The 22,583-nt window shown below is 33.2% G+C and overlaps 1 protein-coding gene across 1 annotated transcript in view; it reads left to right on the forward strand.

Moving 5' to 3' along the window:
* Reck (Reversion-inducing-cysteine-rich protein with kazal motifs) overlaps positions 1–22,208 on the forward strand; it is a 45,656-nt gene extending 23,448 nt beyond the window's left edge. The window contains exons 4-15 of the mRNA XM_089219527.1: positions 4,852–4,891; positions 7,227–7,387; positions 9,967–10,207; positions 10,885–11,021; positions 12,795–13,053; positions 13,634–13,910; positions 17,782–18,272; positions 19,366–19,570; positions 19,705–19,862; positions 20,324–20,451; positions 20,747–21,009; positions 21,409–22,208. Coding sequence (XP_089075653.1) covers positions 4,852–4,891; positions 7,227–7,387; positions 9,967–10,207; positions 10,885–11,021; positions 12,795–13,053; positions 13,634–13,910; positions 17,782–18,272; positions 19,366–19,570; positions 19,705–19,862; positions 20,324–20,451; positions 20,747–21,009; positions 21,409–21,823 — 2,775 coding nt within the window. The 3' untranslated portion in view covers positions 21,824–22,208. The remainder of the gene's footprint in view (positions 1–4,851; positions 4,892–7,226; positions 7,388–9,966; positions 10,208–10,884; positions 11,022–12,794; positions 13,054–13,633; positions 13,911–17,781; positions 18,273–19,365; positions 19,571–19,704; positions 19,863–20,323; positions 20,452–20,746; positions 21,010–21,408) is intronic.
* Positions 22,209–22,583: the final 375 nt, after the last annotated feature.

A 22,583-nucleotide genomic window follows, 5' to 3' on the forward strand; every position in this document is an offset into this window, starting at 1 on the left:
TTTATATTAAAATATATGTGCGTCTATATATACGTATATATCCTGTGTGTATTTTATGTTCATGATGCCGTCTGGTGCGCACGAGTTATGGTGTATCGACGCGAGAGAGATAGAGTGTGTGAGTGTGTGTGATATCAACACGAGAAACGACGTGCAACTATCATAAAATTAAAACCGCGGGAGTCCGTCTGGTTCTCACGACGAGCGCCTCCACGGCCGCTGTGATCGTCTGTATATATCCTTATATCCTCATCAAAATATTCCTTGTCCGATATACAAATCATAATATTATAATATGTTATCTATATATCCATTATCTACAACAATCTACACAGTGTTAATATGTCATGTTCTTTATTGAAATCAACATTATTCGGAACCTCAAATTAATACCCATAATACATAAATTACAATGATTGACGCGAACAAACGCACGTTTGAATAATACTGATAAATTATCAAATCAAAGATTATATATTTATACAGACGTATATCAAGATAAAAGACGAATCTCCGGGTATGGAGAGATATTACTAGAAACGAAAAAAAATGGTGATCTCTTAGCCCTGAAGGTAGTTTAAAAATGTTTCACTATACTATTATGACAAACATACTTCCTTATCGTGTAGGATTTCATGACATTTTATATTTTAACTATAGGTACACTCGCGAGGACTGGGTCTTTTTAACAAAAAATATTACACATTTGATATTATAACAAATTCATTACGATATAGTAACTGATAATATTCAATTAAAATGAACTAAAGTATAGAAATTCGATTAATAAATTGTTAAATTCAAAATCTGCATTGGACATTGGCAAACCACATCAGTCGTCTTAAATGCTCATTAGCCATATAGTATTAATGATGGCGTGTGGGATGATAAAAGGACCATAGGATGAGATGAACGAGAAGAAATTTTAAAGCAAATTCGAGATAGAAAGAAGATGAATATTGATATCATTGGTTAATAAGCCCGCAAGGAATCAAATACCTGTAATACGACGACTTTTGGCTTAAAAAGGGTAAACCAAAATGAGTAGCACTCGGCCAATAGTTATGAGGTGCACAAGAGGTATCTTAAGTATAAAGCCAAAATAGACATGTTATATAATCTTACCGTGATATGGTACAATTATTATTTATTATGCCACTGGATCACTGAATTTGAGGGTAAATTTGAGCTATTTTTAATTTTGAAGTCGTAAGGACGAGCAAATAAAATAAAATTGTGTAGAGTATTCTGCTGAAGTAAGCGCATAAAGTAAAATGCTATAATATTTCACGACTATTATTACGGTGAGTAATGAATATATAATATATTTACCCGCCCTGTCAGCTGTCAAGCGGCGTCCATCACGCCATCGTTGTCTTCTACACCTGCAAACTAAACAATATAATAATAATATAATGTATTCTGGTATTTTTTTTCTCTTCGAACATTTCTGCAAATCTGTCCGCGTTTGTGCATCCCGTTACGTTCACTTTTTTTTCTTTTGCGATTTCTCCGACAACCGCGAATCAATGGACGAATGCCGCGTCAACGCGCTATATAGGCATAATATCAATGTACAATATAATATAATACCATACCATAATATATATATATATATATATTATAACCGGCAACAATAATGGAACGTATTCGTCATTCATGTCACTATCTCATTGCTCTTGTCGACGACTGCCGCATTTGTAGGTATCGCCCATTATTTATTATCATTTGACACACAAACGATTTTCGCCATATATATTGTATTGCGCTCACCTATCTCATCAGACTTCACTGCAGCGCAGGAATATCGATAAACCATAATCCGTCAGACACTTAACACCGCACTGGGAGAATATCACGATCTATACCCACAACGCACATAATATAATATAATATACGTCACGTGAATCACTATACCTATATGACATTACTATAATATACCACCGTCACGGCCGCGTAATACGAAACGTGGTCGTTTATTTGACGCGAAAATTCGTTAGTCGCGATATATTGTTACACTGTTGTTGCAGCGTTTTGTCGGCGGTTTGGATCGGAGTTTGATACTATTTGGAGAAAAAAAAAACAATAAACGGCGTAGGTGTACCTACTTACGCATTTCGGAGACGCTATTTAAACAGGTAGGTACACACATAACGAACAAACGTCGCGGGACATGTAATAAAATTAAGTAGGTACCGTGCCGTAAAATAACTCTCAGCGGGACGTTTGGGGTTAGGCCCGCCAGACGCGCGCTTCATGTCGGTCTGGTGATGGTTATGAGGAGTCCGCGGGGGTGCGGTGGTGCACCTTCTGCAGCGGGGCATGTCGACATCGTAATTCATTAATCTACCTCAAAAAAAGTTTCTTGTACATGATAATAATCTATAGGCCTTATTCGGTCCGCGAAAAAAATAAATACCTTCTCGAGACAGTGGCGATAAATATGTTTGATTTATTAACGAGGTACTTTACTACATATACACCAACACCCGTACAGTCGTATGTACCTGTGTGAATGTTGAAGTTACCTAGGGTAGGGAAGGGAGAGACATCGGCTATGCCACTGCCAGTGTTTTCAAAACAAACATTTCCGATTTATTGTGTCATTATTATCATCGTGCTTAGAGTGATATTATAAGATTGTATATTATAATAACGATAATACGCAACAGGTATATAATATACGTAATACGTATAACATATTTTTGTGGTTTCGATGTCCTGCGTTCTATGTATTTTATAATGTTATACTCTCATCTGCCAGCGAAAACCCACGCCAGTGAATTATATCCACGCAATAAAACGTGTCGTCTGGAACACTTGATTTAAAAATTTTTAATACCTACCTGTAAAACGTGTGTTTTAAAACTCTCTCGATGGCCATAATGTGATATGTGCGGTGTAATATTATACGACTTTTTTATAAGTTATATAATAGATAAAATAAAAGATATTGTAACGTGTGAATCTTCCCGAATTGTACGCGTAACAAAAATAATATAACAAAGGCATCCCACCCACCCCCACTCATCACACCATTGAAATATTCGTTAAGAACGTTTATTACCTATTTGTAGATATACCTATACAGTTATACATAAAGTACTTACTTATAGATGTACCAATAATAAATAATAACACACGATAATGGATTAAACGAAAATAGTAAGTAGGCACGTGGTTTTTATGGTCAATAAATTAAAAGGTGTCGTGTGGTGAATATATACAATACTCGTAAATACACTTCCGTGTTTTATATGATCACTCAATAACAGTCTATTTGCAGTGTATTATTATTCCGTTAATAAATGATATTCAATGTGGGTACATTTATTAATATTATTGTACAATGTGTGCACAATAATTGTGCTAAGCACAAACATTTTATGCGAATGTTTCATAACATATTTTTAAATTTTTGAATAAATTGCGTTTTATCGCTTGCACACATTATCGTTTGTATAGCTGGCAGCTGCTGATGCTTTACTTATAATGATTCTCTTCTTTTAATTTTATCTCGATTGAATAGACACTGTATATAGTCACTGACTATTTAATTTTAGATCCCAGAACTAACTGCAAACAATCAACTTTTTATATTGGATCCATATTATATCTCCTATATTAGTCATGCTTGTAGGTATATTATAATTATTATTAATAGGTGATTTATTTGTAAGAAGATTTTTTTTTTTTTGTATAACAAATGGTAAATACACCTTATTATGACTAGTGTCTAGTATTGCGTTCTAATGGCGGAAATATTTTCAAAGATATTAATACATAAACATGTTAAAATATTTGTTGTAGTCGTTTAAATAAACCTTAATTATTTTTTATCTATACATAACAGCCCGTAATAAATTTAAGTTAAAAATTAATATTTAATTAAAAAAATAACAAAACAAAGCGAAGAGTGATATTTTGTATAATATATATTATATTATTATACAACCTAATGAATTCCATATAGGATACCCGATCCTTTATTTCGTTTCGGGATAAACTGTATATGTAGTCGTCCTTAGACCCTTAACAAAAAAAAAAAAATAAAAATAAAAATAAATACTAATAATAATAAACACAAAAAACAAATCCCAAGACCACTACTGCAGACAGACGCGGAGGATTATCCGAGTGAATCCACCACCGTTCGGACATCTGTTATTTATTAATTGTTCGTCATATTCTTGCGAGATATCTTATAATATATGAGTATATTACCCTATCCTACACACTTGGGACAGTTATATACTATATTATAATATATACGAGTAAGCCAGTATTTCCTTCGCGTATTGTAACAGGTACCACAACTACCCAAATCGGGGTTTCTTATATTGGTATCCGCACTCTACAAAAATTGTAATTAAATATTATTATTTATAGTATATGCCGTAGGTAGAGTACGTACGTTAATTTCAAATTCATAAAAACTCGACTCATCCAACAATGCTCCCAAATTCCCTACATGTAGATACGTAATCGTCAATAACACAGCTGCTAACATTATTATGCAAACAATTTCGATGGTACGATAGTAATACAACAGTGTCTAAAAGTCGATAAATGTTTTATTTGAAAAAGAATTGTGATTTTAAAAATTGGTAAATTTGTCAAACGTCTGATTGAAATCGTCGTGTAAAACCGGATCACCACCACTCACCCCAATCACCGCTGCAAATTCTCGTAATCCATATACGGCATAATATTATATTTTTATACTCGTATGTTCCTAAATAAATGGCAATTGGTATTTAAATAATATTATGAAATATATATTAATATTATTAATTATTGTATCTACGTAATGTATATTGATCATACGTTATTCGTATTTTTTGTTCTCAGGTCCGGCACGTCGAATGGTGTATGTCGTCTTCGGCTCAAGGTAAATCGAACGTATATATATTATAATGAGGTATTACAGGGTAATAAATTAAAACAATGAAAAACGTCAAATATTATGTACATACAATTATTATATACCTATACTAGAAATATGAAAATGTGTTAATCTTACAATATTAACATACAAATCTATATGATATTTTTTCTATGAAAATTATTATTTATTTAAACATGATGCAGGCAAAAAAGCATTAAAGCAGTTATATAAAAAAAAAAATTAATACAAAAGTGAATTTCTTTTTTCTTTAGATTTTGAATAGTTCTTGATTTTTCGAAAAAAAATTAACCATTAAAAAAACCTGAAATTTTCCTTTATTTAATTATTTAACTAATATTAAACGCAAAAATATAAAGTATATATAGTATATAAATAGTCTACTATGATTAAAATTTAAAATCTATATATGTACTGTGATAAAATCGGATTTCCTCGAATTTATGAAGTTATATAAGTCAAATCTGGCCTAAGTTCTTAATAATTTATAATATGATGATGCTACCCAGCTAGTGGCAGCTACATCACACTATCGTACTCAATTTATATAATACGTATTAATTATTAAACATTAAAAATATAATATACGAGTGTAGACGCGTAAAGTCGTACAATACCCTCAACCTAACCCTCAACCTAACCTACGTTATTAGCTGGGCTTATATTTGATACACAACGTATATAAATATGTACTAGTTTAACGTAAGTACCTATACGTATTATCGTTGCGTAAAATTAAAAACATTAGAAATAGCATGTTAATTATTTTTGGTGAAAATCAGAATATAAACTTTGGCGGATTCGTTGATAAGTGATAATGGACGAGGATCACTTTAGCAGAAAATGGAACCCCTCCCTCTCAAACATTATACATCTTATTAATATTGTATTATAATCATTAGTTGTATACTATTGTATCGACTTAACATATATAATTAAATAGGTGGTCGTGACGATTATTTTTAAAATCGCAAAGATTCATTAATTAAACATGGATTGCAGGCGCCCGACTAAATGTTGTCGTATGATTGAAATCATGGGTGGGAGGCACCTAACCTTTGTATGCAATAATATTATAGTATATGCAACAATTTTAAAATAATTTATATTAATATATATTATGGTACATTATAAAATTATAACAAAACATAATAGCTGATATAAAATTAATCATAATATAGAAGTACTGCTATAATACAGCATAATCATAATTGTACTATAATAAAATAAAATTGAAAATTTTTTTTTAGATTCTGAACGAAGTGATGAATGTATTGATTTTACAATGATGTGTGTGTTTTTTTTTGTTTTTGTGTCTGTGTACAGCATAACTAGTCGAAATAATTCTTCAATTTCAAACTTTGGGGGTGGTTTCCGATGTAAAAGCGAATATCCTTGGTCAAAAGTAATAGAGGTCAAAAGTAAACATTTTCCAACAGTTTCCAAAAAAAAAAAATGACAGAAAAACGGGAATTTTTACGCAAAACCAGTTTTCGACCAAATCGATTTTTTATATGGTTGTAATTCAAAAACTACTCACTGTAAATATTTGAAATTTTCACTAAATGTTTATGTTAGTGTTATCTATATACAGTTTAATTTTCACAAATTTTTGACTTTTTTTGAGTTATTTATAGATTTTATTTATAAGTTTACTAACATATTTTTACAATAGCAGTTGCAAAATAAAAGAAATACATAGTCACAATTTTTTTTTACAAGCATTTAAATTTTAATTTTGACAACATACGTAAAAATCACGAAAATTCGCAAATTATTTTAAGCTAGAAATTCATAAAAAATTTTCTTTTTAAATCTAAGATTTGAAAATTTTTAATAATCTATAATATACCCTAGACAGATAAACCATCTCCGTTCAGAATCGTTTTTCGTATACAATGATACTTATCATTGCATTCAAATTTAACCTACCCTAGTCAGAGGTCCACCCCACCCCCTAATGTACAGCAGAGCGATACCCACTTACCCGTTTTTTTTTTGTTTTTTTTTATGTTAAATTTAGTTAGAAATTATGTAGATGTATATACATTTTTTTCAACTCAAATAATTATAAATGTTATTACTTTTGTTTATTCACTATACCTTTAAACAAATTGAAACATGTTCAAAACAATTTTCATTTCTTTATTTTTTCATTTTTTTTTATGTAAAGTTGTTTATTATCGAACATTCTAGTTTAATAACTTTTGTATATACGTTGTGCTGTGTGTGTATGACTGTTTATTATATTATATAAATAATTGACTAAATAAATCATATTTGTTTGAACCTAACGAATGTCTGATGATGGTGTGCGCAGATACCGAGATAAAGTGGCTGGACGCGGCTAGGAAGTGCTGCGACGTAGCCAAGTCGGACAGCTGCCAATTGTCCTGTTTGGACCAAAACGCTGGGTCCCGGTCGGTGCACAGGGACTGCCAAGACGAAACGGATTTCTTCAATTGTCTGCAACACCAACAGGTAAGTCACTGCACAATGTTACCATTGGAGTATATTATAACCACGCGAGTGTCACATCGTTTACGGTTTTTTTTTATTGACGCGAATATCTGCACGTTGGGTTATTTAGTATTAAGTATTCCAAGCAAATGTTCTGGAACACACACAATATGCATATATATTTTAGTGCACTTAAATTATTTACGATGAATATTAAAAAAACACTATTGTGAGTGTGACACAATATATTATGACCAGAATGTTGGTCATTTTAGTAACGATTTATGATGGTTTTAAATACTCGTGATAAATATTGTAAGGTATAAATAATTTATACTTACAAGTCTATTTTGATATACATAGAACATGAATCATATTATTACGCATAACTATCGTTACAACACGAAACATTAAGTAACATTATTATTTTTTATTTTAAAATAAAAAATTGTTTTCCCTTATTATGCTATAGGTACGTGACACGTTGATTGGAATTTAAATAATCTGTACAATATTTATGCATATTATTTTCATGAAGGGTGGCACGAACCTCCGGCTGTGAGGCATTATAGACAGTCTTTCGATATGACTGTATATAGACGTATTAATTATTCACGTTAAATGTTGACGGTTCGATAAAACATCATCGCGAATACTATCATTATACCTACAATAACGTAGTCGGTCCAGTGGCTAGTCATAATAATTCATGTAAGTACGCAATTAAAAAGAGAAGATTTCACGCGTTCGAAAGCAGTATTCGTCGTCAACGATCTTCAGATTACCACCATGGTCGAAAAATAAAATTTCTGCTGTCTGCCTGTACAGTTTTTTTTATTTTTTATGTGCTTCACGAGTTTTTTTTTGTTTCTGCCATAAATAACTTCGTTCAGCAATGATATCGTGTTCAATGGCAGTTTATCGTTTTTGTCGTTCAAACATATTATAATAAACAAAGGCAAAGTGCCTCTCGTTACATACATACAGAAGTTTCAGACAGTATTATATTGGACAAAGATGATAATATTGTAATATTAATTTTGGATTCCGCAGACCGATAAACGGTTGTTGATTTTCGGCTAATGTTGTTATTGCTAATGTATTATAATATATTGATGAGCGTTTTTCTATATTTTGTATAGGTATCAGGTGCTTACAGCATTTTTAAAAGTTTTACGTTACAACTTGATGTTCACGTAGATCAGAGGAACGTAGTGTGTGAGTGTGTCTATACATTCAAAAACATTTTTATTTCTCAAATTAAGATTTTATTTACCATGAATACTCGTCGTGAACTCGATAGTTATTGAGTATTATAATGAATACACTGAATCTGCAAAAAATAGTTAAAGAATTTTTAAAGAATGTATTAAATTATAGTCTTGTATTATTCGTTCATTCGTACATATTATATTTTAATGATTATATAAAAATTCACAATCCTAAAATTTTAGCACACTTTTAATTTACTATTTATATAAATTATAGAATACGAGAACGAATTATGGTCGTATAAAAGTAATTATTTTCACATAGCTTAAAATTTATGTCAAAACAGCCTCAACAATTTAATGGGATTTTTATTTCGGTCCATGGCGTAGTAGTGTGTCTCAATAATCACATATGGTTCATTACGACAGAGAAACACCATAATTGTACAATGTGATTAAAATTTATATCCTATGATGAAATATATTCTATCTTTTATAAATTGTCATTAAAAAGCAAATATGCCTGCTGATGATATGCTTGTATTTACTGCGTCCATGTCTCGTCCGATGGCATGATAAGCTTGTTAATTATATTTTTCCTCCAAAATATGACAGTTGACACATCGATGAAAAAACAATGAAATAAATCAAATTCGTAGCCTCGTAGGTATCTGTAGTTACAGAGTTGGTCTCCGTGCAACATTATAACTTCGTTAACGGCTGTTATCCAGAAAATCGTGCTAAGATAGTTTTCTAAAAACCGCTACATACCACAGTATAATATTATATGATAACAGATGTTACGGATTTAAGACTATATTTGACGAAATATTATAGGTATGAGAATATTACGGTTTCTGGTCGCGGTTATCCCTCGTGTTCGCGCACAAGACTTACAGTGTACTGGATGTCTCACCTAGTTTTCCTGTCGACTATACTTTAAAACTTACGTAACCATTTCGATAATAAACATAATATATCATATTCATTCAATCGAAAATTTCAAATTGTTTCCATTTAAATTTTTAAGTTGAGATGAGCTGTGTGCAAGAATGGCACAGATGAGGTACCCCGTAAAATGTTGATGCACTGTCTCCACTAGTAACGAAACTTTAAACACTTATAAAGCTATAGGTAATTAACTACTTGCTCGAAATTTAATTTTTTTTTTTAATCTCAAAAACGTACTCTGCTTAGAATTGTGAAATTAAAACTGCATGCTGCCGTTTAAAAAATTTTAAAACTTTAGTGACTGTTATAATAATCACCCTGTACATGTATATACCATGGGCGTCTACGTGGGTATTTGTCAAATTCTATGTGTACCTATAAAATAAATGTATATAAATATATAGAATAATATATTTATGGTCATCGTGTGTTATATAGGTCAAAGATACATGTTGCGGCGACAAGACGGACGCGGCGCAGTGTCAGATTGCGTGCGAGAAATTCTTAGCCAATACGCCGTCCATCAACCGACACGCGGCCAACCAGGAAATCCTCGACCTGTGCTCGGCCGATCGACGGGGCGCACGTTCCGCCACTACCACCACTACATCGGTTGAGCTGCACCGCCGATGCACCCGAAATACGACTGCTAGACGACCGTCGTCAGACGGACACAAATGTAAGACTGGTATTTATTCGTTATAGGCATTCGGAGTGGGACTATATAGAGACGATAGAGCATCTGCTCCCCCCTGGCTTTTTGAAATCACACATGAAATATTGTGTAAATTAAATTTTTTAATAAGTATATACTATAGCTGCTATACTATGTATGAAGATATAGCTTTTATTTAAAACGTTGCAGTAGTTTTTGACTATGCAGTATACTGATACATAAACAAATAACAAATGTACAAACAATGAGATATTAATTATTATATATTAATATATTATACTATTGAAGTTTGCCCCTTCCTATAAAAAGTTAAAATAGAGCATTGTATGAATCTCTTTTTGTACAAAACTTAAATTAAAAATCAATGGATGGCAGTATCAATATACATTATGCATTGCTTTATTATTCGAATATATTGGTCACAAAAGATGCTAATAAATAATAAATGTCTACAAAAAAAAAAGTACTAAAACAAAATAAAAGTCATTTTCTGACAGTGATCCTCTATGAAATCAGTATAAAGGTATTTTCCTGATGATAGGAACGTTAGTTTTAGATGCGTAGGTGGAGAAGGTAATACAATTTTTTTTAGCTAATTGGGAAATCTATTTTACCTGCTATTAGGTTACCATAACTGAGTACCTAATAAAAACAACTTGTATTTTTATTTTGTTTCTTAGACTTGCACTGTTGCAAGTTGGCTGCGGACACGCAGTGCGAACAAGCTTGTCAGGACAGTCTTCGCAGAAAATTTGACTCAGACGTCGAGGCAGTTGACAGTTTGGAGGGAAGAGGATGCGGACCACCATCGTTGGACGTGAGTACACACATAATATAGTGTTGATAACATTTTTCTCTCAATCAACACAATTATTCGTATGCAATGGTTTATCATTTAATTAAAATACAACATATATATATATATTACAGTGACTTTTTCAATGACTTGGTAGCTTTGTTATACACTTGACAGCCAACACCCTTACAACAATGCAATTATCTACTTTCCCGATTTCTTCTAAAGTTCATTGACTGATAAATATGCAGTTAAATAATAGATACAGAATTCACATTAAAATAATTATTTGTTTTTATTTCTTAATCATTTTTTTAACAAAATAGTAAAACGTCTACGTACGGTTAAACTTTTTAAAATTAATTTTGATTTTAGCCTTTAGGTATATAATATAGGTAGGCGAGTAGTAAATATTACACATTTATTCCAAATTTGAACATAAACTGCCATGATGGAAAATATGTTGAGGCGTAATTAAAATTATTGAATAATATTTAATATTTTAAAGACGATTTTGAATTTCAATGACGATTATAAAATGTACATTGACAAGAAACGAAGTAGTATGGTCGATACTAGATATTGTACCTAGATTGTAATTTTTATTCTGTGCATTTTTATACTCATTGATTCAGTATAAGATAATGATATCTTAAATATATATATATATTCATAACGAAACACGTTAATGTATTCTTATAATTCTAATCACATATTATCATCATATTTATATATTATACTATTAGTTGTGAAACGTGTTTTTTAATTTTCAAATGAACAAATTAAAAAAAAAATAAATATTTTTTCACAAAAGTAGAAGTAGGATTTTTATGATTTTACATATTTGTTTCTAGTCTATGCAGTTAAGTTTGAGTGAGAAATCTTTACGATTCATGAAACACAGAATTCATAGGAAAGAATTTATTCTGCATAAAAAAGCATATTTTATGGGTTAGAGAATATTTAACACGTTAAAGAATATTTGAGAATATTTTTGTAGTATCGGCATATAATGAATATATTTCACGTATATCAGCACTTTGATAGGTATGATGTTCACTAAATAATTCTGTTTATAAATAATTAATTTCTGGATTTTAATAAAAATTAATCTCCAGGTATTCCTTATCGATTGCGATAGCACGTAGGTTATTTTGTTAGCTAAAATAAATTTAAACTGAATTTTTTTTAATATTAAAAGAATATTTTGCATATTTAAGGACATAAAACATCATATATCTGGTATTTTAAACAAATATTAAGAGAATATATTGCCTAATTTATGCGACATAAAAACATCATATATCTGGTATTTAAAAAAATATTAAGAGAATGAGAATATATTGCCTAATTTATGCGACATAAAAACATCGTATTTTAAGGATTTTAAGAGAATATAAATCCGACCTCTACTTATTAGATAATAACTGTAAAACAACAATATTATATGGTTTTAGAATAAAATTAATTCAAATTTTAATAAGTAAAAAATATCATTATTATTACTTTTACATTAGTCTTATATATTTTAACCATAAGAGATTATATTTAAATACCTAAATGTATCATCACATATTCACATATACATATGACTAAATTTCTCATAATATTAAATTTAATATTATATTAGGTAGGTACAACGTTACTTCAAAAATGTAAGAAGTGAATAAAAAATGTAACTGTTTATGACTGAAATCAAATCCACCATTCTCCAGTACTTAAAAATAATTTATCATACACATTTTCGATTGGTAATATTTGACATGTCAGATTTAATCGATGACTGAATTTTAGGACCGGTTTTGGCAATGTTTCTTGCAAAGTGAACGGGCTGAGCAGAAAGATACCTCGGCACCGGCACCGATGTCACAAATAGAGAAACTCGGCATGGACAGCGTGAAACTACATTGTTGTGATAAAGCCACGATAGCGGGATGTCGTAAACTTTGCTTGAAGACGTTCACTAACGAATGGTCTTCATCTTGGAACGACTTCAACTCCGAATGTTTGTCACATCCAAACGAAGATCAATTGCTCAAATGTTTGGACGACGGTAAGCAACGTTATATACACTGTTTTTTTTTCATTTCTTGCAGTTTATTGTTTATATTATTATACCTACATCATTATAGTTTATAATATAGAATTATATTAGACTGAAAAGATTAGGAAAATGTATTAAACACTTAAACGGCATAGCAGTGTTACTTAAGCCTGGATGGTATTATTGCACAATGATTTGTGACTTTCCAATGTTATATTTTAATATAAATCTTAAACAATACACAGTAGGATATCGGTCTCAGTGTATTAAAAAGGGATTTTAAAAATGAAAATGTCTTGAACTAATAGGGTTGTATCGAAATTTCGCAATTCACACAGCTATTAAAATCTATTTATAATGGTGTACAAATCGAGATTTAATTGACATTTATAGATCAACATAATACCATGAAGTATCTGTTTTGTATAATACATTTATTTTCAAGTGACAATTGTTATAGCGGATTTTTGCTGTTCCGCATCGAACGTCATTACAACCGATTTCTACTGTCCCTATGTCTTATTATGATAATCTAAAAACGATTTCTCCGAGTGCTTAAAAAAACTGTTTGCTTTTTGTACCAAAACAGTCGAAGAACCTTGCGATCTGGGCTGTGATGGTTTGAACTACTGTACGGCGTTCAACAACCGGCCAACGGAACTGTTTCGGAGTTGTTCGCCGCAGACGGACGATGCGGCCCACTATGACGTGACGCTGTGGCGTCAACGTGGCACCATCACGCTGTTCAACTACGAGCTGCCACTGAAGAACATCACAAAGTGTTTGCCCGATAGCTGGAAGGCCGTCGCCTGCATCTTACAAATACGGCCGTGCACCAGGCAACCTCACGTCAACAAGATTTGTAGGCAAGTAGAATTTTACATCGACCACTACCTTGTCGAAGGGAAGACATATTATTATAAACTATTATGTGGACAGTGCAGGCGATGCTTTGATTCATATATACAGTCATATATTAGGGCAAAGTAGGAAATCCGGACACTGTGCACAATGATCAAATATTTTAGACAATGTAAGAATTATCACTTTAATACTCAAATTGTTCATACATTGACCGGGCATTGTTCTAGATTGCCCCGACAAAGTGTACCCTGCCCAGTTCAAGTGGGCAAAGTAAACTAGATACAGCGCGGTGCACGAATTTAAATTAAATTGCATTTATACGCAACAATATCACTACAAAACTATACTTAGATATTTTGTTCGTACGCAAAAACGTAACAGCTGTCGATAATACGAACAGATCCGTAATCTTAACGATGTAGTGATCACATATACTCGATAAGGCTATTTAGATATTTCAAAATGGAATCGAAAAATTCCTCTTCGATATTTTCTAATGATTATTATCAGGACGGCGACGTCACGTAGTCTGTTAATAGTTAAGAGAGGCCGCCAATACGCCATCGTATCCGCATGTGCTGTAACCGTCTTACAAGAGCGTGTCATAAGAAATTTACGCTCAGTATATCACGTTTAATTCAGCTCCGTTAGTTTAAAAATTAGAGTGCATTTTACTTCTTATAAAATTAAAAATATAGGTTCATATTTTGTATCTCTACTTTAAAATCAGAGGAAGACTTTAAAAAAAGCTCTAGGACGTGGAACACTCATCGAAAACATAAACGAGAATGACGAAAAAAGTCAGAAAAACAACTTTTTTAAGTAATCTGTTAGATGTTTTATTTAATTTTTAATATATTTAATCTACAGTCCCAAAGCTCCAAATCTAATTGGGCACTGTATACAATGTCCGAGTAATGTTAAGTTATTCTAACTTTGTCCTTGATAATCGGGCGTTGTGCATAGTGCCCGGTCATCGGCCACTATTACCGACTTCATACTTTGCCCGAAACGTATAATAAAATATATATATATAGGGATGGTGGTGAACTGGGGGCTGTTGCCCTCAGTGACTGATTTTTTTTTAATGTTCATAGCAAAGCATTAAAATATAAACAATTCATTGACTTGTTTCCTATATAATTTATACTACATATTTATATGTTTTGTAATTTGTTTTCCCATAAATACCATATTACTGTATTAACCATCGAAAGTGATCTATAATATACATTCATTTTTAATTATGGTAGTTAATCTTAACAATTTCCAAGTCGCTTATTTATTCTTAAGTTTTATTTATTATAAAATTATTTTTAAAACTAATTTTTTTTTCTTTGACCATAGAAGACAAATTCCTTTACGGACCTGGGAGAAAATGCAAACTATCATATATTTAATAGGGGAAAACTATATATATAAATATCGTTCTTTACACCTTTAGAATATTTATGATTTCAAAATACATTTTTACCCCTAAAGTAAATTTTTAAGTGGTAAATTATTCGTTTTTATATTTAAACTGACGAAATAACGCAAAGATATAATATAGACAAGTGCATAAGATTTCCTAAGTATTATTAAATTTCTCTTCAGCTGTAAACCTATATACGATAGTCGTTCAGAACATATTAGCTTGAGAAAGAAAATTCTAAAAGAATTACGTGACAAAAATATGCATTACTAAAAGGACCAAAAGTTGTTCTCTCCGTCATATTATCAAATTTAAATAAAGTTAAATTATCTAGGGCATTATATTTAAGTCTTTATTAATATTAAAAATGTTAAAATCAATTTTGAGCTTTTTAAAGATGCAACACTTTATATAGAGACTTGCTCTAATAATTCGCATGCACAATAAAATATCAATAAAAACCTACGAGATGCCCAAGATATAATTAATTTTTTTTCAGTTTTATTCATTGTAACCGTCTACACAAAATTGATTCCCCTGAGCGTGAAACTTGCCACGCTGTAGGTATTTACGTTTTGCTTAACGGACCTCGCCAACGAATGTTTGTAGTCATAACAAGACAACCTCAAATTATGTCAGCTTATAACCGTCAATATCTCGCAGGATCTACGAATAGTTTATAAATAACGCGGGCATATATAGTTTCATTTCTGTCGATGTACTTCAAGGTGCTTGTAAAGTGTCGTTTTCAGAAGTCGGCGGTCGGACTTCAAACAATTGGAACGAAAAAAAAAAATAATTATAACAATTGCCGACATGGTTTTTCTTTTCAACGTCTGCGCGTCCATCAAACGGTACACAATACACATATTATTATTATTATACATAAAGTTGTGTCCGATTTATATAGCGCATCACGTTTTGCTGTCGATACAGACTACAAATATTTAAACTTACATGTATATACTTAACAAAATATATACTATTTTAAACCGTCGATGCAGGATTCCTCAAACGATTTCAAACTTATATATCATTATGTACGCACACGCACAATATTCACGTTCGTGGCGATCGGCCAGCCACGATATTTTATTGCAAACACGCGCGTTTATCGACGGAAAACGCTTAACAATTCGTATCGATTGGCCACTGCTCATGTGTCTCGTACACTATGCAATAAAGCTGTTGGCAAGCACGACCGACGTCTGCATCGTTCACCACACGGAGGTCTTGATTTATTGTTATTATTTTGTCGGATCCCGCGCTATATATATATATATATATATATACGACCGTCGAGCTACATATGCAGCATTTGTGCGCTCCGAATACTAAAGAACGCGTCTCTGCCAGTTGAGATTTTCGAAATAATAATTGGTTGTCCAGGTGATAATTCCCTCACCATGCTCCTAAGCTTTGACCTAGTATTATAATTTGTTCAAAACCTAACTATAGTTGAGTGGCAGGATGACCGATGACATAGGTATATACAAAATTATGTTGTATCGGTGAAAAAATATGTTACAGACATATTACGAAAATAATACCCTATCGGTTTAGCTAAACTTCCAGTAAAAATATAGATAGCGAAACTTTTACTATTTATTTAAAATTATCGGCTTCTGTCATTTTTGCTATACGCCAACGGTATTACCACGCGCATATTATGCCCGGGTTGGATTGGAGGACAGATCTCAACTCAGTGGGTAAATTTATAAGAAAGCCCGAAAAAATTAATGAATTAGTGCCCATCAATTAGTATCATTTGGCATAATTTCAGTTACACATTTTATCATCAAAGTTCAAAATACAGTGAAAACTCTCTATAACTAATCTGAAGGGACCATGTGATTTCTATCGTTATTGAGAGAATTCGTAATAGAGAGTAATTAATAGGTTTTAAATCAAACCAACCATTATAAGCTAACTTAATGTTATTAAGTAACAAAGAGTTTTCACTGAATGTCTAATTGGGACGCACACCCCCTTATACAATTATGTAGGTATCCTAGTTGTATTAAACTATTTAATTTTATAAAAATTTAACAATAACATAATATTGCCTTATTATTATTAATAATACTTATTTTGCAGCAGTTCCTTATTATCATGCTTTTATAAACCTATTGCTTAAATAACTTTGAATACAGGTACGTAACTGAAATACATAACTATGTACACATATGGAAGGAACGTAAACATAAAAAACCCTGGGAGGAAGGGGAGGTGCATAAGTTTCATACTAGTAATTGATGATGAGATTATCATGAGGTTATCGATCTGTATAAAAAAATTCGTGAAGGACATCTATGTATGAATAACGTCTATATGAAAAATAAGTGAAATTCCACCCACTCCCCCTGACAAAGCACACCAATATACACGTGCTCACACACACTACGCGGCCATAGCAAATCACATAATATTATAATCTCTCGTATTTGTGTGCAAAACAGGGACGACTGTCTGGAACTATTGAGCACGTGCCTGGACTGGACGAACTTGGTGCCAGGGCTGTCGGCGGACGTACTCTGCGCACGGCTGTCGCCCAACTCCGGACCTTGCGTGCCGCTCGGGGCTTTTGCGGAACTCGGCGCACCTCGATTACCACCGCCGCGACTACAGCACGATCACCAGACGGAACTAGACTTACCGGAAGTTACCACTCCCTGCAAACGGAACCCGTGCGCACCGGGCTCGGTGTGCCTGATCAACCGGGGTTGCAGAATCGGCGGCGGATGCAGGCCGTACCGATGCGTGGCCGGGTGCAAGGCGGGTGAGGTGTCGCACTATCTCGTGACGGAAGACTCGTACGCTCGCATACCCACGTTCAACGGCCAAAAGGGCTGCGCGAAGATCTGCCTGTGCACCAAGAAAGGCATCGAAAAGTGTCAGCAAGTGCCCTGCTCACAAATGCAGTCCTGTTGGCTGGTCGGCAAGCCGATTGGTAAGATATTAAATACATTATATATATTATACAACTAACGTGTGCTACGAATTCAGTGGGATGGCGATATTTATAATATTTATTACTCTAGATTTGTAAATTTGTAAAGTGTCAATCGAGTATAGGTATTTGTGGTGTTGGTGCAATCAGATGGGCTGCTTCTGCCCCGCCTCAAAACAAATATAAATCTGTCCATTTCATATATAAAAATATCAAAATTGAGTACAAAATATTGTGCACAACTTTTTTTTTTATAAACAATAAAAACCAAATACAATCAAAATCTACCTAATTAGGTATTCAAACGAAAAATAAATTTAGTCATTTTGTAGGTTAGGTGTCAGAACATGATGTTATTATTATTATCGTATATTCATACGTAGTACGATTTTCCAAGCTACTATACAATCCTATTTAATACTAAAAAAAATCTATGGATAAACAATCCCAGTACTAATGGCACTAATACTAGTCAGCTGGTATAAATAACATATTTCATGTCTCGTATCCCGATTACAACAATCGCGGGAGGTTTAATATACAACGAAATTAATTGTTTGAGATAATTATTTAAAAAAAAAACAAATTATTTCATTAAAATATCGGAAATCAGCCGATTAAATAGGCGCCACAAACTGTTGAATACTTCAGTACCACAGGCTATATCGCGCGGTATAAGTGTATATAGTATACTTTAATATACCAAGCCAATCCAGATAATATACTGGTTATGTCAATCTATCTATGATAAAAGCTTTTAAATTGATTTATAAAATGAATAGATATTATATAAAATTGCTGTGTATAATAATAACTAGGTAGTTACATATACGTGTCAACATTTAGAACTTTTTTATAGCATCATAATTATATCTACAATCTATTACCGTAAGATTACGGTTTATCATGATCTATGAGTTAGTGACATTTCCGTTTAGAGAGCTACAGTCGTTTCATAATATGTCACCATTCACTAGGTCACCTTTTCAGAAGTCGAAGGATAATATAATCCGTGCCGGTATATAATAGCGATTGCAATAATATGACATATTTAAATGAAACAGCAGCGATCACATTTTGTTCGGTGTTCCAGACCACGGATCTACGTTCGAGATGGACTGCAACACGTGCAACTGCTTCGCCGGCGAGATCACCTGCACGAAGAAACACTGTGAATCCGCCACCGTCAACGCCGTGTCCCGGTACAGGCACACTGGACTTCCGTGCAACTGTGCCCCGCATCACGTGCCCGTCTGTGGATCCAACGGCAACACGTACCCCAACTCGTGTCTAGCCAAGTGAGTAGAACCGTGTAACCCTGGACTTGGGGGTGAAGGTGGTTCGGGTTATTATTTAAATCGATCGGTGCCCGCCACCCATATGTACAAAAGTACACGTGAAATATTTATTTTGTTTATTCCACGTTTTCCAGGTGTGCCGGCCTGTCGGACGTAGACCTCAAGTTTGGCACGTGCTGGAACGACGACCCGTGCGCCGGCGATAACGGTTGTCGTTCGGACGAGAGGTGCGTGCCCTCCCGTCAGGTGTGCTTGTCCATGTTGAAGAAGTCTTGCGTCCAATACAAATGTGGTAAGCTATAATTGTCACAATGTGTAAAAGCCATATGCGGGTAATCTCAAAATGACTATTAAAACGCATTCATACATTTTTGGCAAAGCATTAAACTTGGTTTTTTTCCATCGCCAAATACCAAAAGATTTTCTCGAAACTAAAACCATAAACATAAAAATAAAATAAAAACTAAAATCGTTAAAATTAATATCGATTTTAGTCAAATATCCATAATATTCATGTATTTGGAAATCAAATTTAAGTTAACAAATTCTTCCACGTTAACTCAATAACATAATTATACTTTAATATGCTGGTATAATGTATGCAAATTAGAATAAACTTTGCGTCCCGTCTGCAGAAAAGTTTCGATTACCCGCGTGTGTTTTTCCAATACTCAATACGTCACCAATACCAGAAAACATAATAATACTACGTCATAAACCTTTTAACTAAAATGGTCGCGTGCTCCTATGCAGTTTCAGAGAAGACATTGTGCGAAGACTCAGCTAAAGGCGTGGTATGCGACACGGACGATGGCGAACACTCAAACCTGTGCCACCTGTTGCGGTCCGGAAAAACGTTGGCATATAGTGGCCCGTGCCTGGTAAGTCATATCGGGTATATATAGACTCACACATCACATTAGCTTTTAATTTTAACACATAAATTATATTATTACTATATTTACTTATATTTGTTTTAACCATAATACTTTGTTTTGTAATATCTTTATCCATACTGTATATAAAAGCCGTCTGGCGTTAATTAGTATACATTGTATATTATATATATATATAAAAAAAAAAAAATATGATACCACCGACCCAAAGCTCGGGCGTTTCGCTAACCTGTCGTTTAGCCATAACCACTCTTTTGTTCACCAACGTTTCGGCTTATAGGTGGGATGCAACTCGACGGGACGCGTGTGCGGCGTGGACGGCAACACTTATCCGTCCGAGTGCGCGGCCTTTGCGGAATCAGTGAGCGTCGACTACGCGGGACCGTGTGCGTCTTCCGGGCTCATTAGGCATAACGGTCGTCCGTACTGCGCAGCAAAGGGCATAGTAGACTGCCCGAAACTGCCCCAACAAGGATGTCTGGGCATCACGCCACCCGGTGCCTGCTGTCCCAAGTGCGCCGGAGCTCTGCAAATACTCTTCAGGTATGTTGAACGTGTATCCCGAATGTTCATTAATGACCAAATTATTTCATCACATTTTTCAATCTGGATAGCGTCTTTTTTTTTTTTTAATTTAAACCTTTTAAACTCATTCGTTTAACGACAAAAGTAGATAAAAAGTAGGAAATTTCCAGTGACTATACTTTCGTTGATAATTTGAAAAATATTGCTTTTGTTCATATAAAAATAAGTACTTACTATATTTCATGCGTATTTTCAACATTGGCATTCCGCGCATTTCAGACAAATGAAAGTTGTAACAACGTTTTTATTCTCCATAAATCCACAGTAACACTACTCTTTAGCCTCGAATTGATAACATTGTGATATGGCATAATATAACACAGTAAAATAATACACGTGCTTTGAACGGACTTTCAGTCAAAAACAAGTCGACCGAGTGATGCATACGCTGAAAAGGCCTACGGTAAACGCGCTGAACACGAAGTCTGTTCTCCGAGCATTGGACAGGCACGTACTGGTGGCCGAGTGTGTGGTCCGTGGCCACTTGACCATTTACCAAGACCTACTGGTGCTCGTCGAGTCGACAGTCCGAAACCCGACCAGGCTCCAACTGGAGGCGTGTATCAGAGAGTCGGAGAAGCTGTCCACGCTGGTAGAGACGTCCAGCCCTCGGATCATGATTGACCTGAGTCTCAGTACGCTCATCTCCGCCAGTCCCGTGCACGAAGTGGTCACCGATGACGATACCAATGCGGCCGCCACAACATCCGATTTTCGGACACATGTCGCCGCCATGACCACGTCGCTGATTCTGACTCTGCTCATTCGTTAAAAATATAATCCGACTGAATTTTTTTTATTGTTTATTATTATTTTTTTTGTTTCGTTTATTTTATATTTTCGCATTTTACTTAGCTCGTAAGAATATATTGTATCGTATGAAAACATTTCTCTAAAAAGTATAGTATTTTATATGCATATTATACTATTAATACGGTACCTAGTAATTATTGTATTTAAAACGATTACAATATTATACTATACGCGATGGCTGTGATAACAAAACATTATTCTTACGTGCCTATTTTATACATTGTTGAAATGTTGTTCTTGTATTATACAGCATTTATTTTTATTTTTATTACCTATTATTATTATTTTATTGTATTGTAATCACAAATGTACATAACATGAAAATATATGTTTTTTCGATGAAACAGATCAAAAATACAACTTTTTAATTTAAAAAGTTATTCAAATGAATACTATTACCTCGGCCACCCACAATCAAGCGTGACCAACAATATTATCTTAACTTATTTATTATCTAGTTCAACAACTCTGTTCACAACTTCGGAGGTATTTCTTGCATTGGTTATTATTATTAATTTGCACCAATATCTCATATAAACTAGCAGTACCTATATTAAGCTTGACAAGTCATGTATTTTTCATATGGTATTTGATCTTATACATTTTTAATAACGTTGATTAATATATACAAATATTCCAAAAAATAAAGTTGCAAACTTTTAATCTGTTATCAATCATTCATTTCTCGATGTACATAGTCAAACGTTTATTTTTATTTT

The sequence above is a fragment of the Diuraphis noxia genome, unplaced genomic scaffold (assembly GCF_037042655.1).
Source record: "Diuraphis noxia isolate RWA-SAM2 unplaced genomic scaffold, SU_Dnox_SAM2 contig0002, whole genome shotgun sequence".
In the NCBI taxonomy this organism is placed as follows: Eukaryota; Metazoa; Arthropoda; class Insecta; order Hemiptera; family Aphididae; genus Diuraphis; species Diuraphis noxia.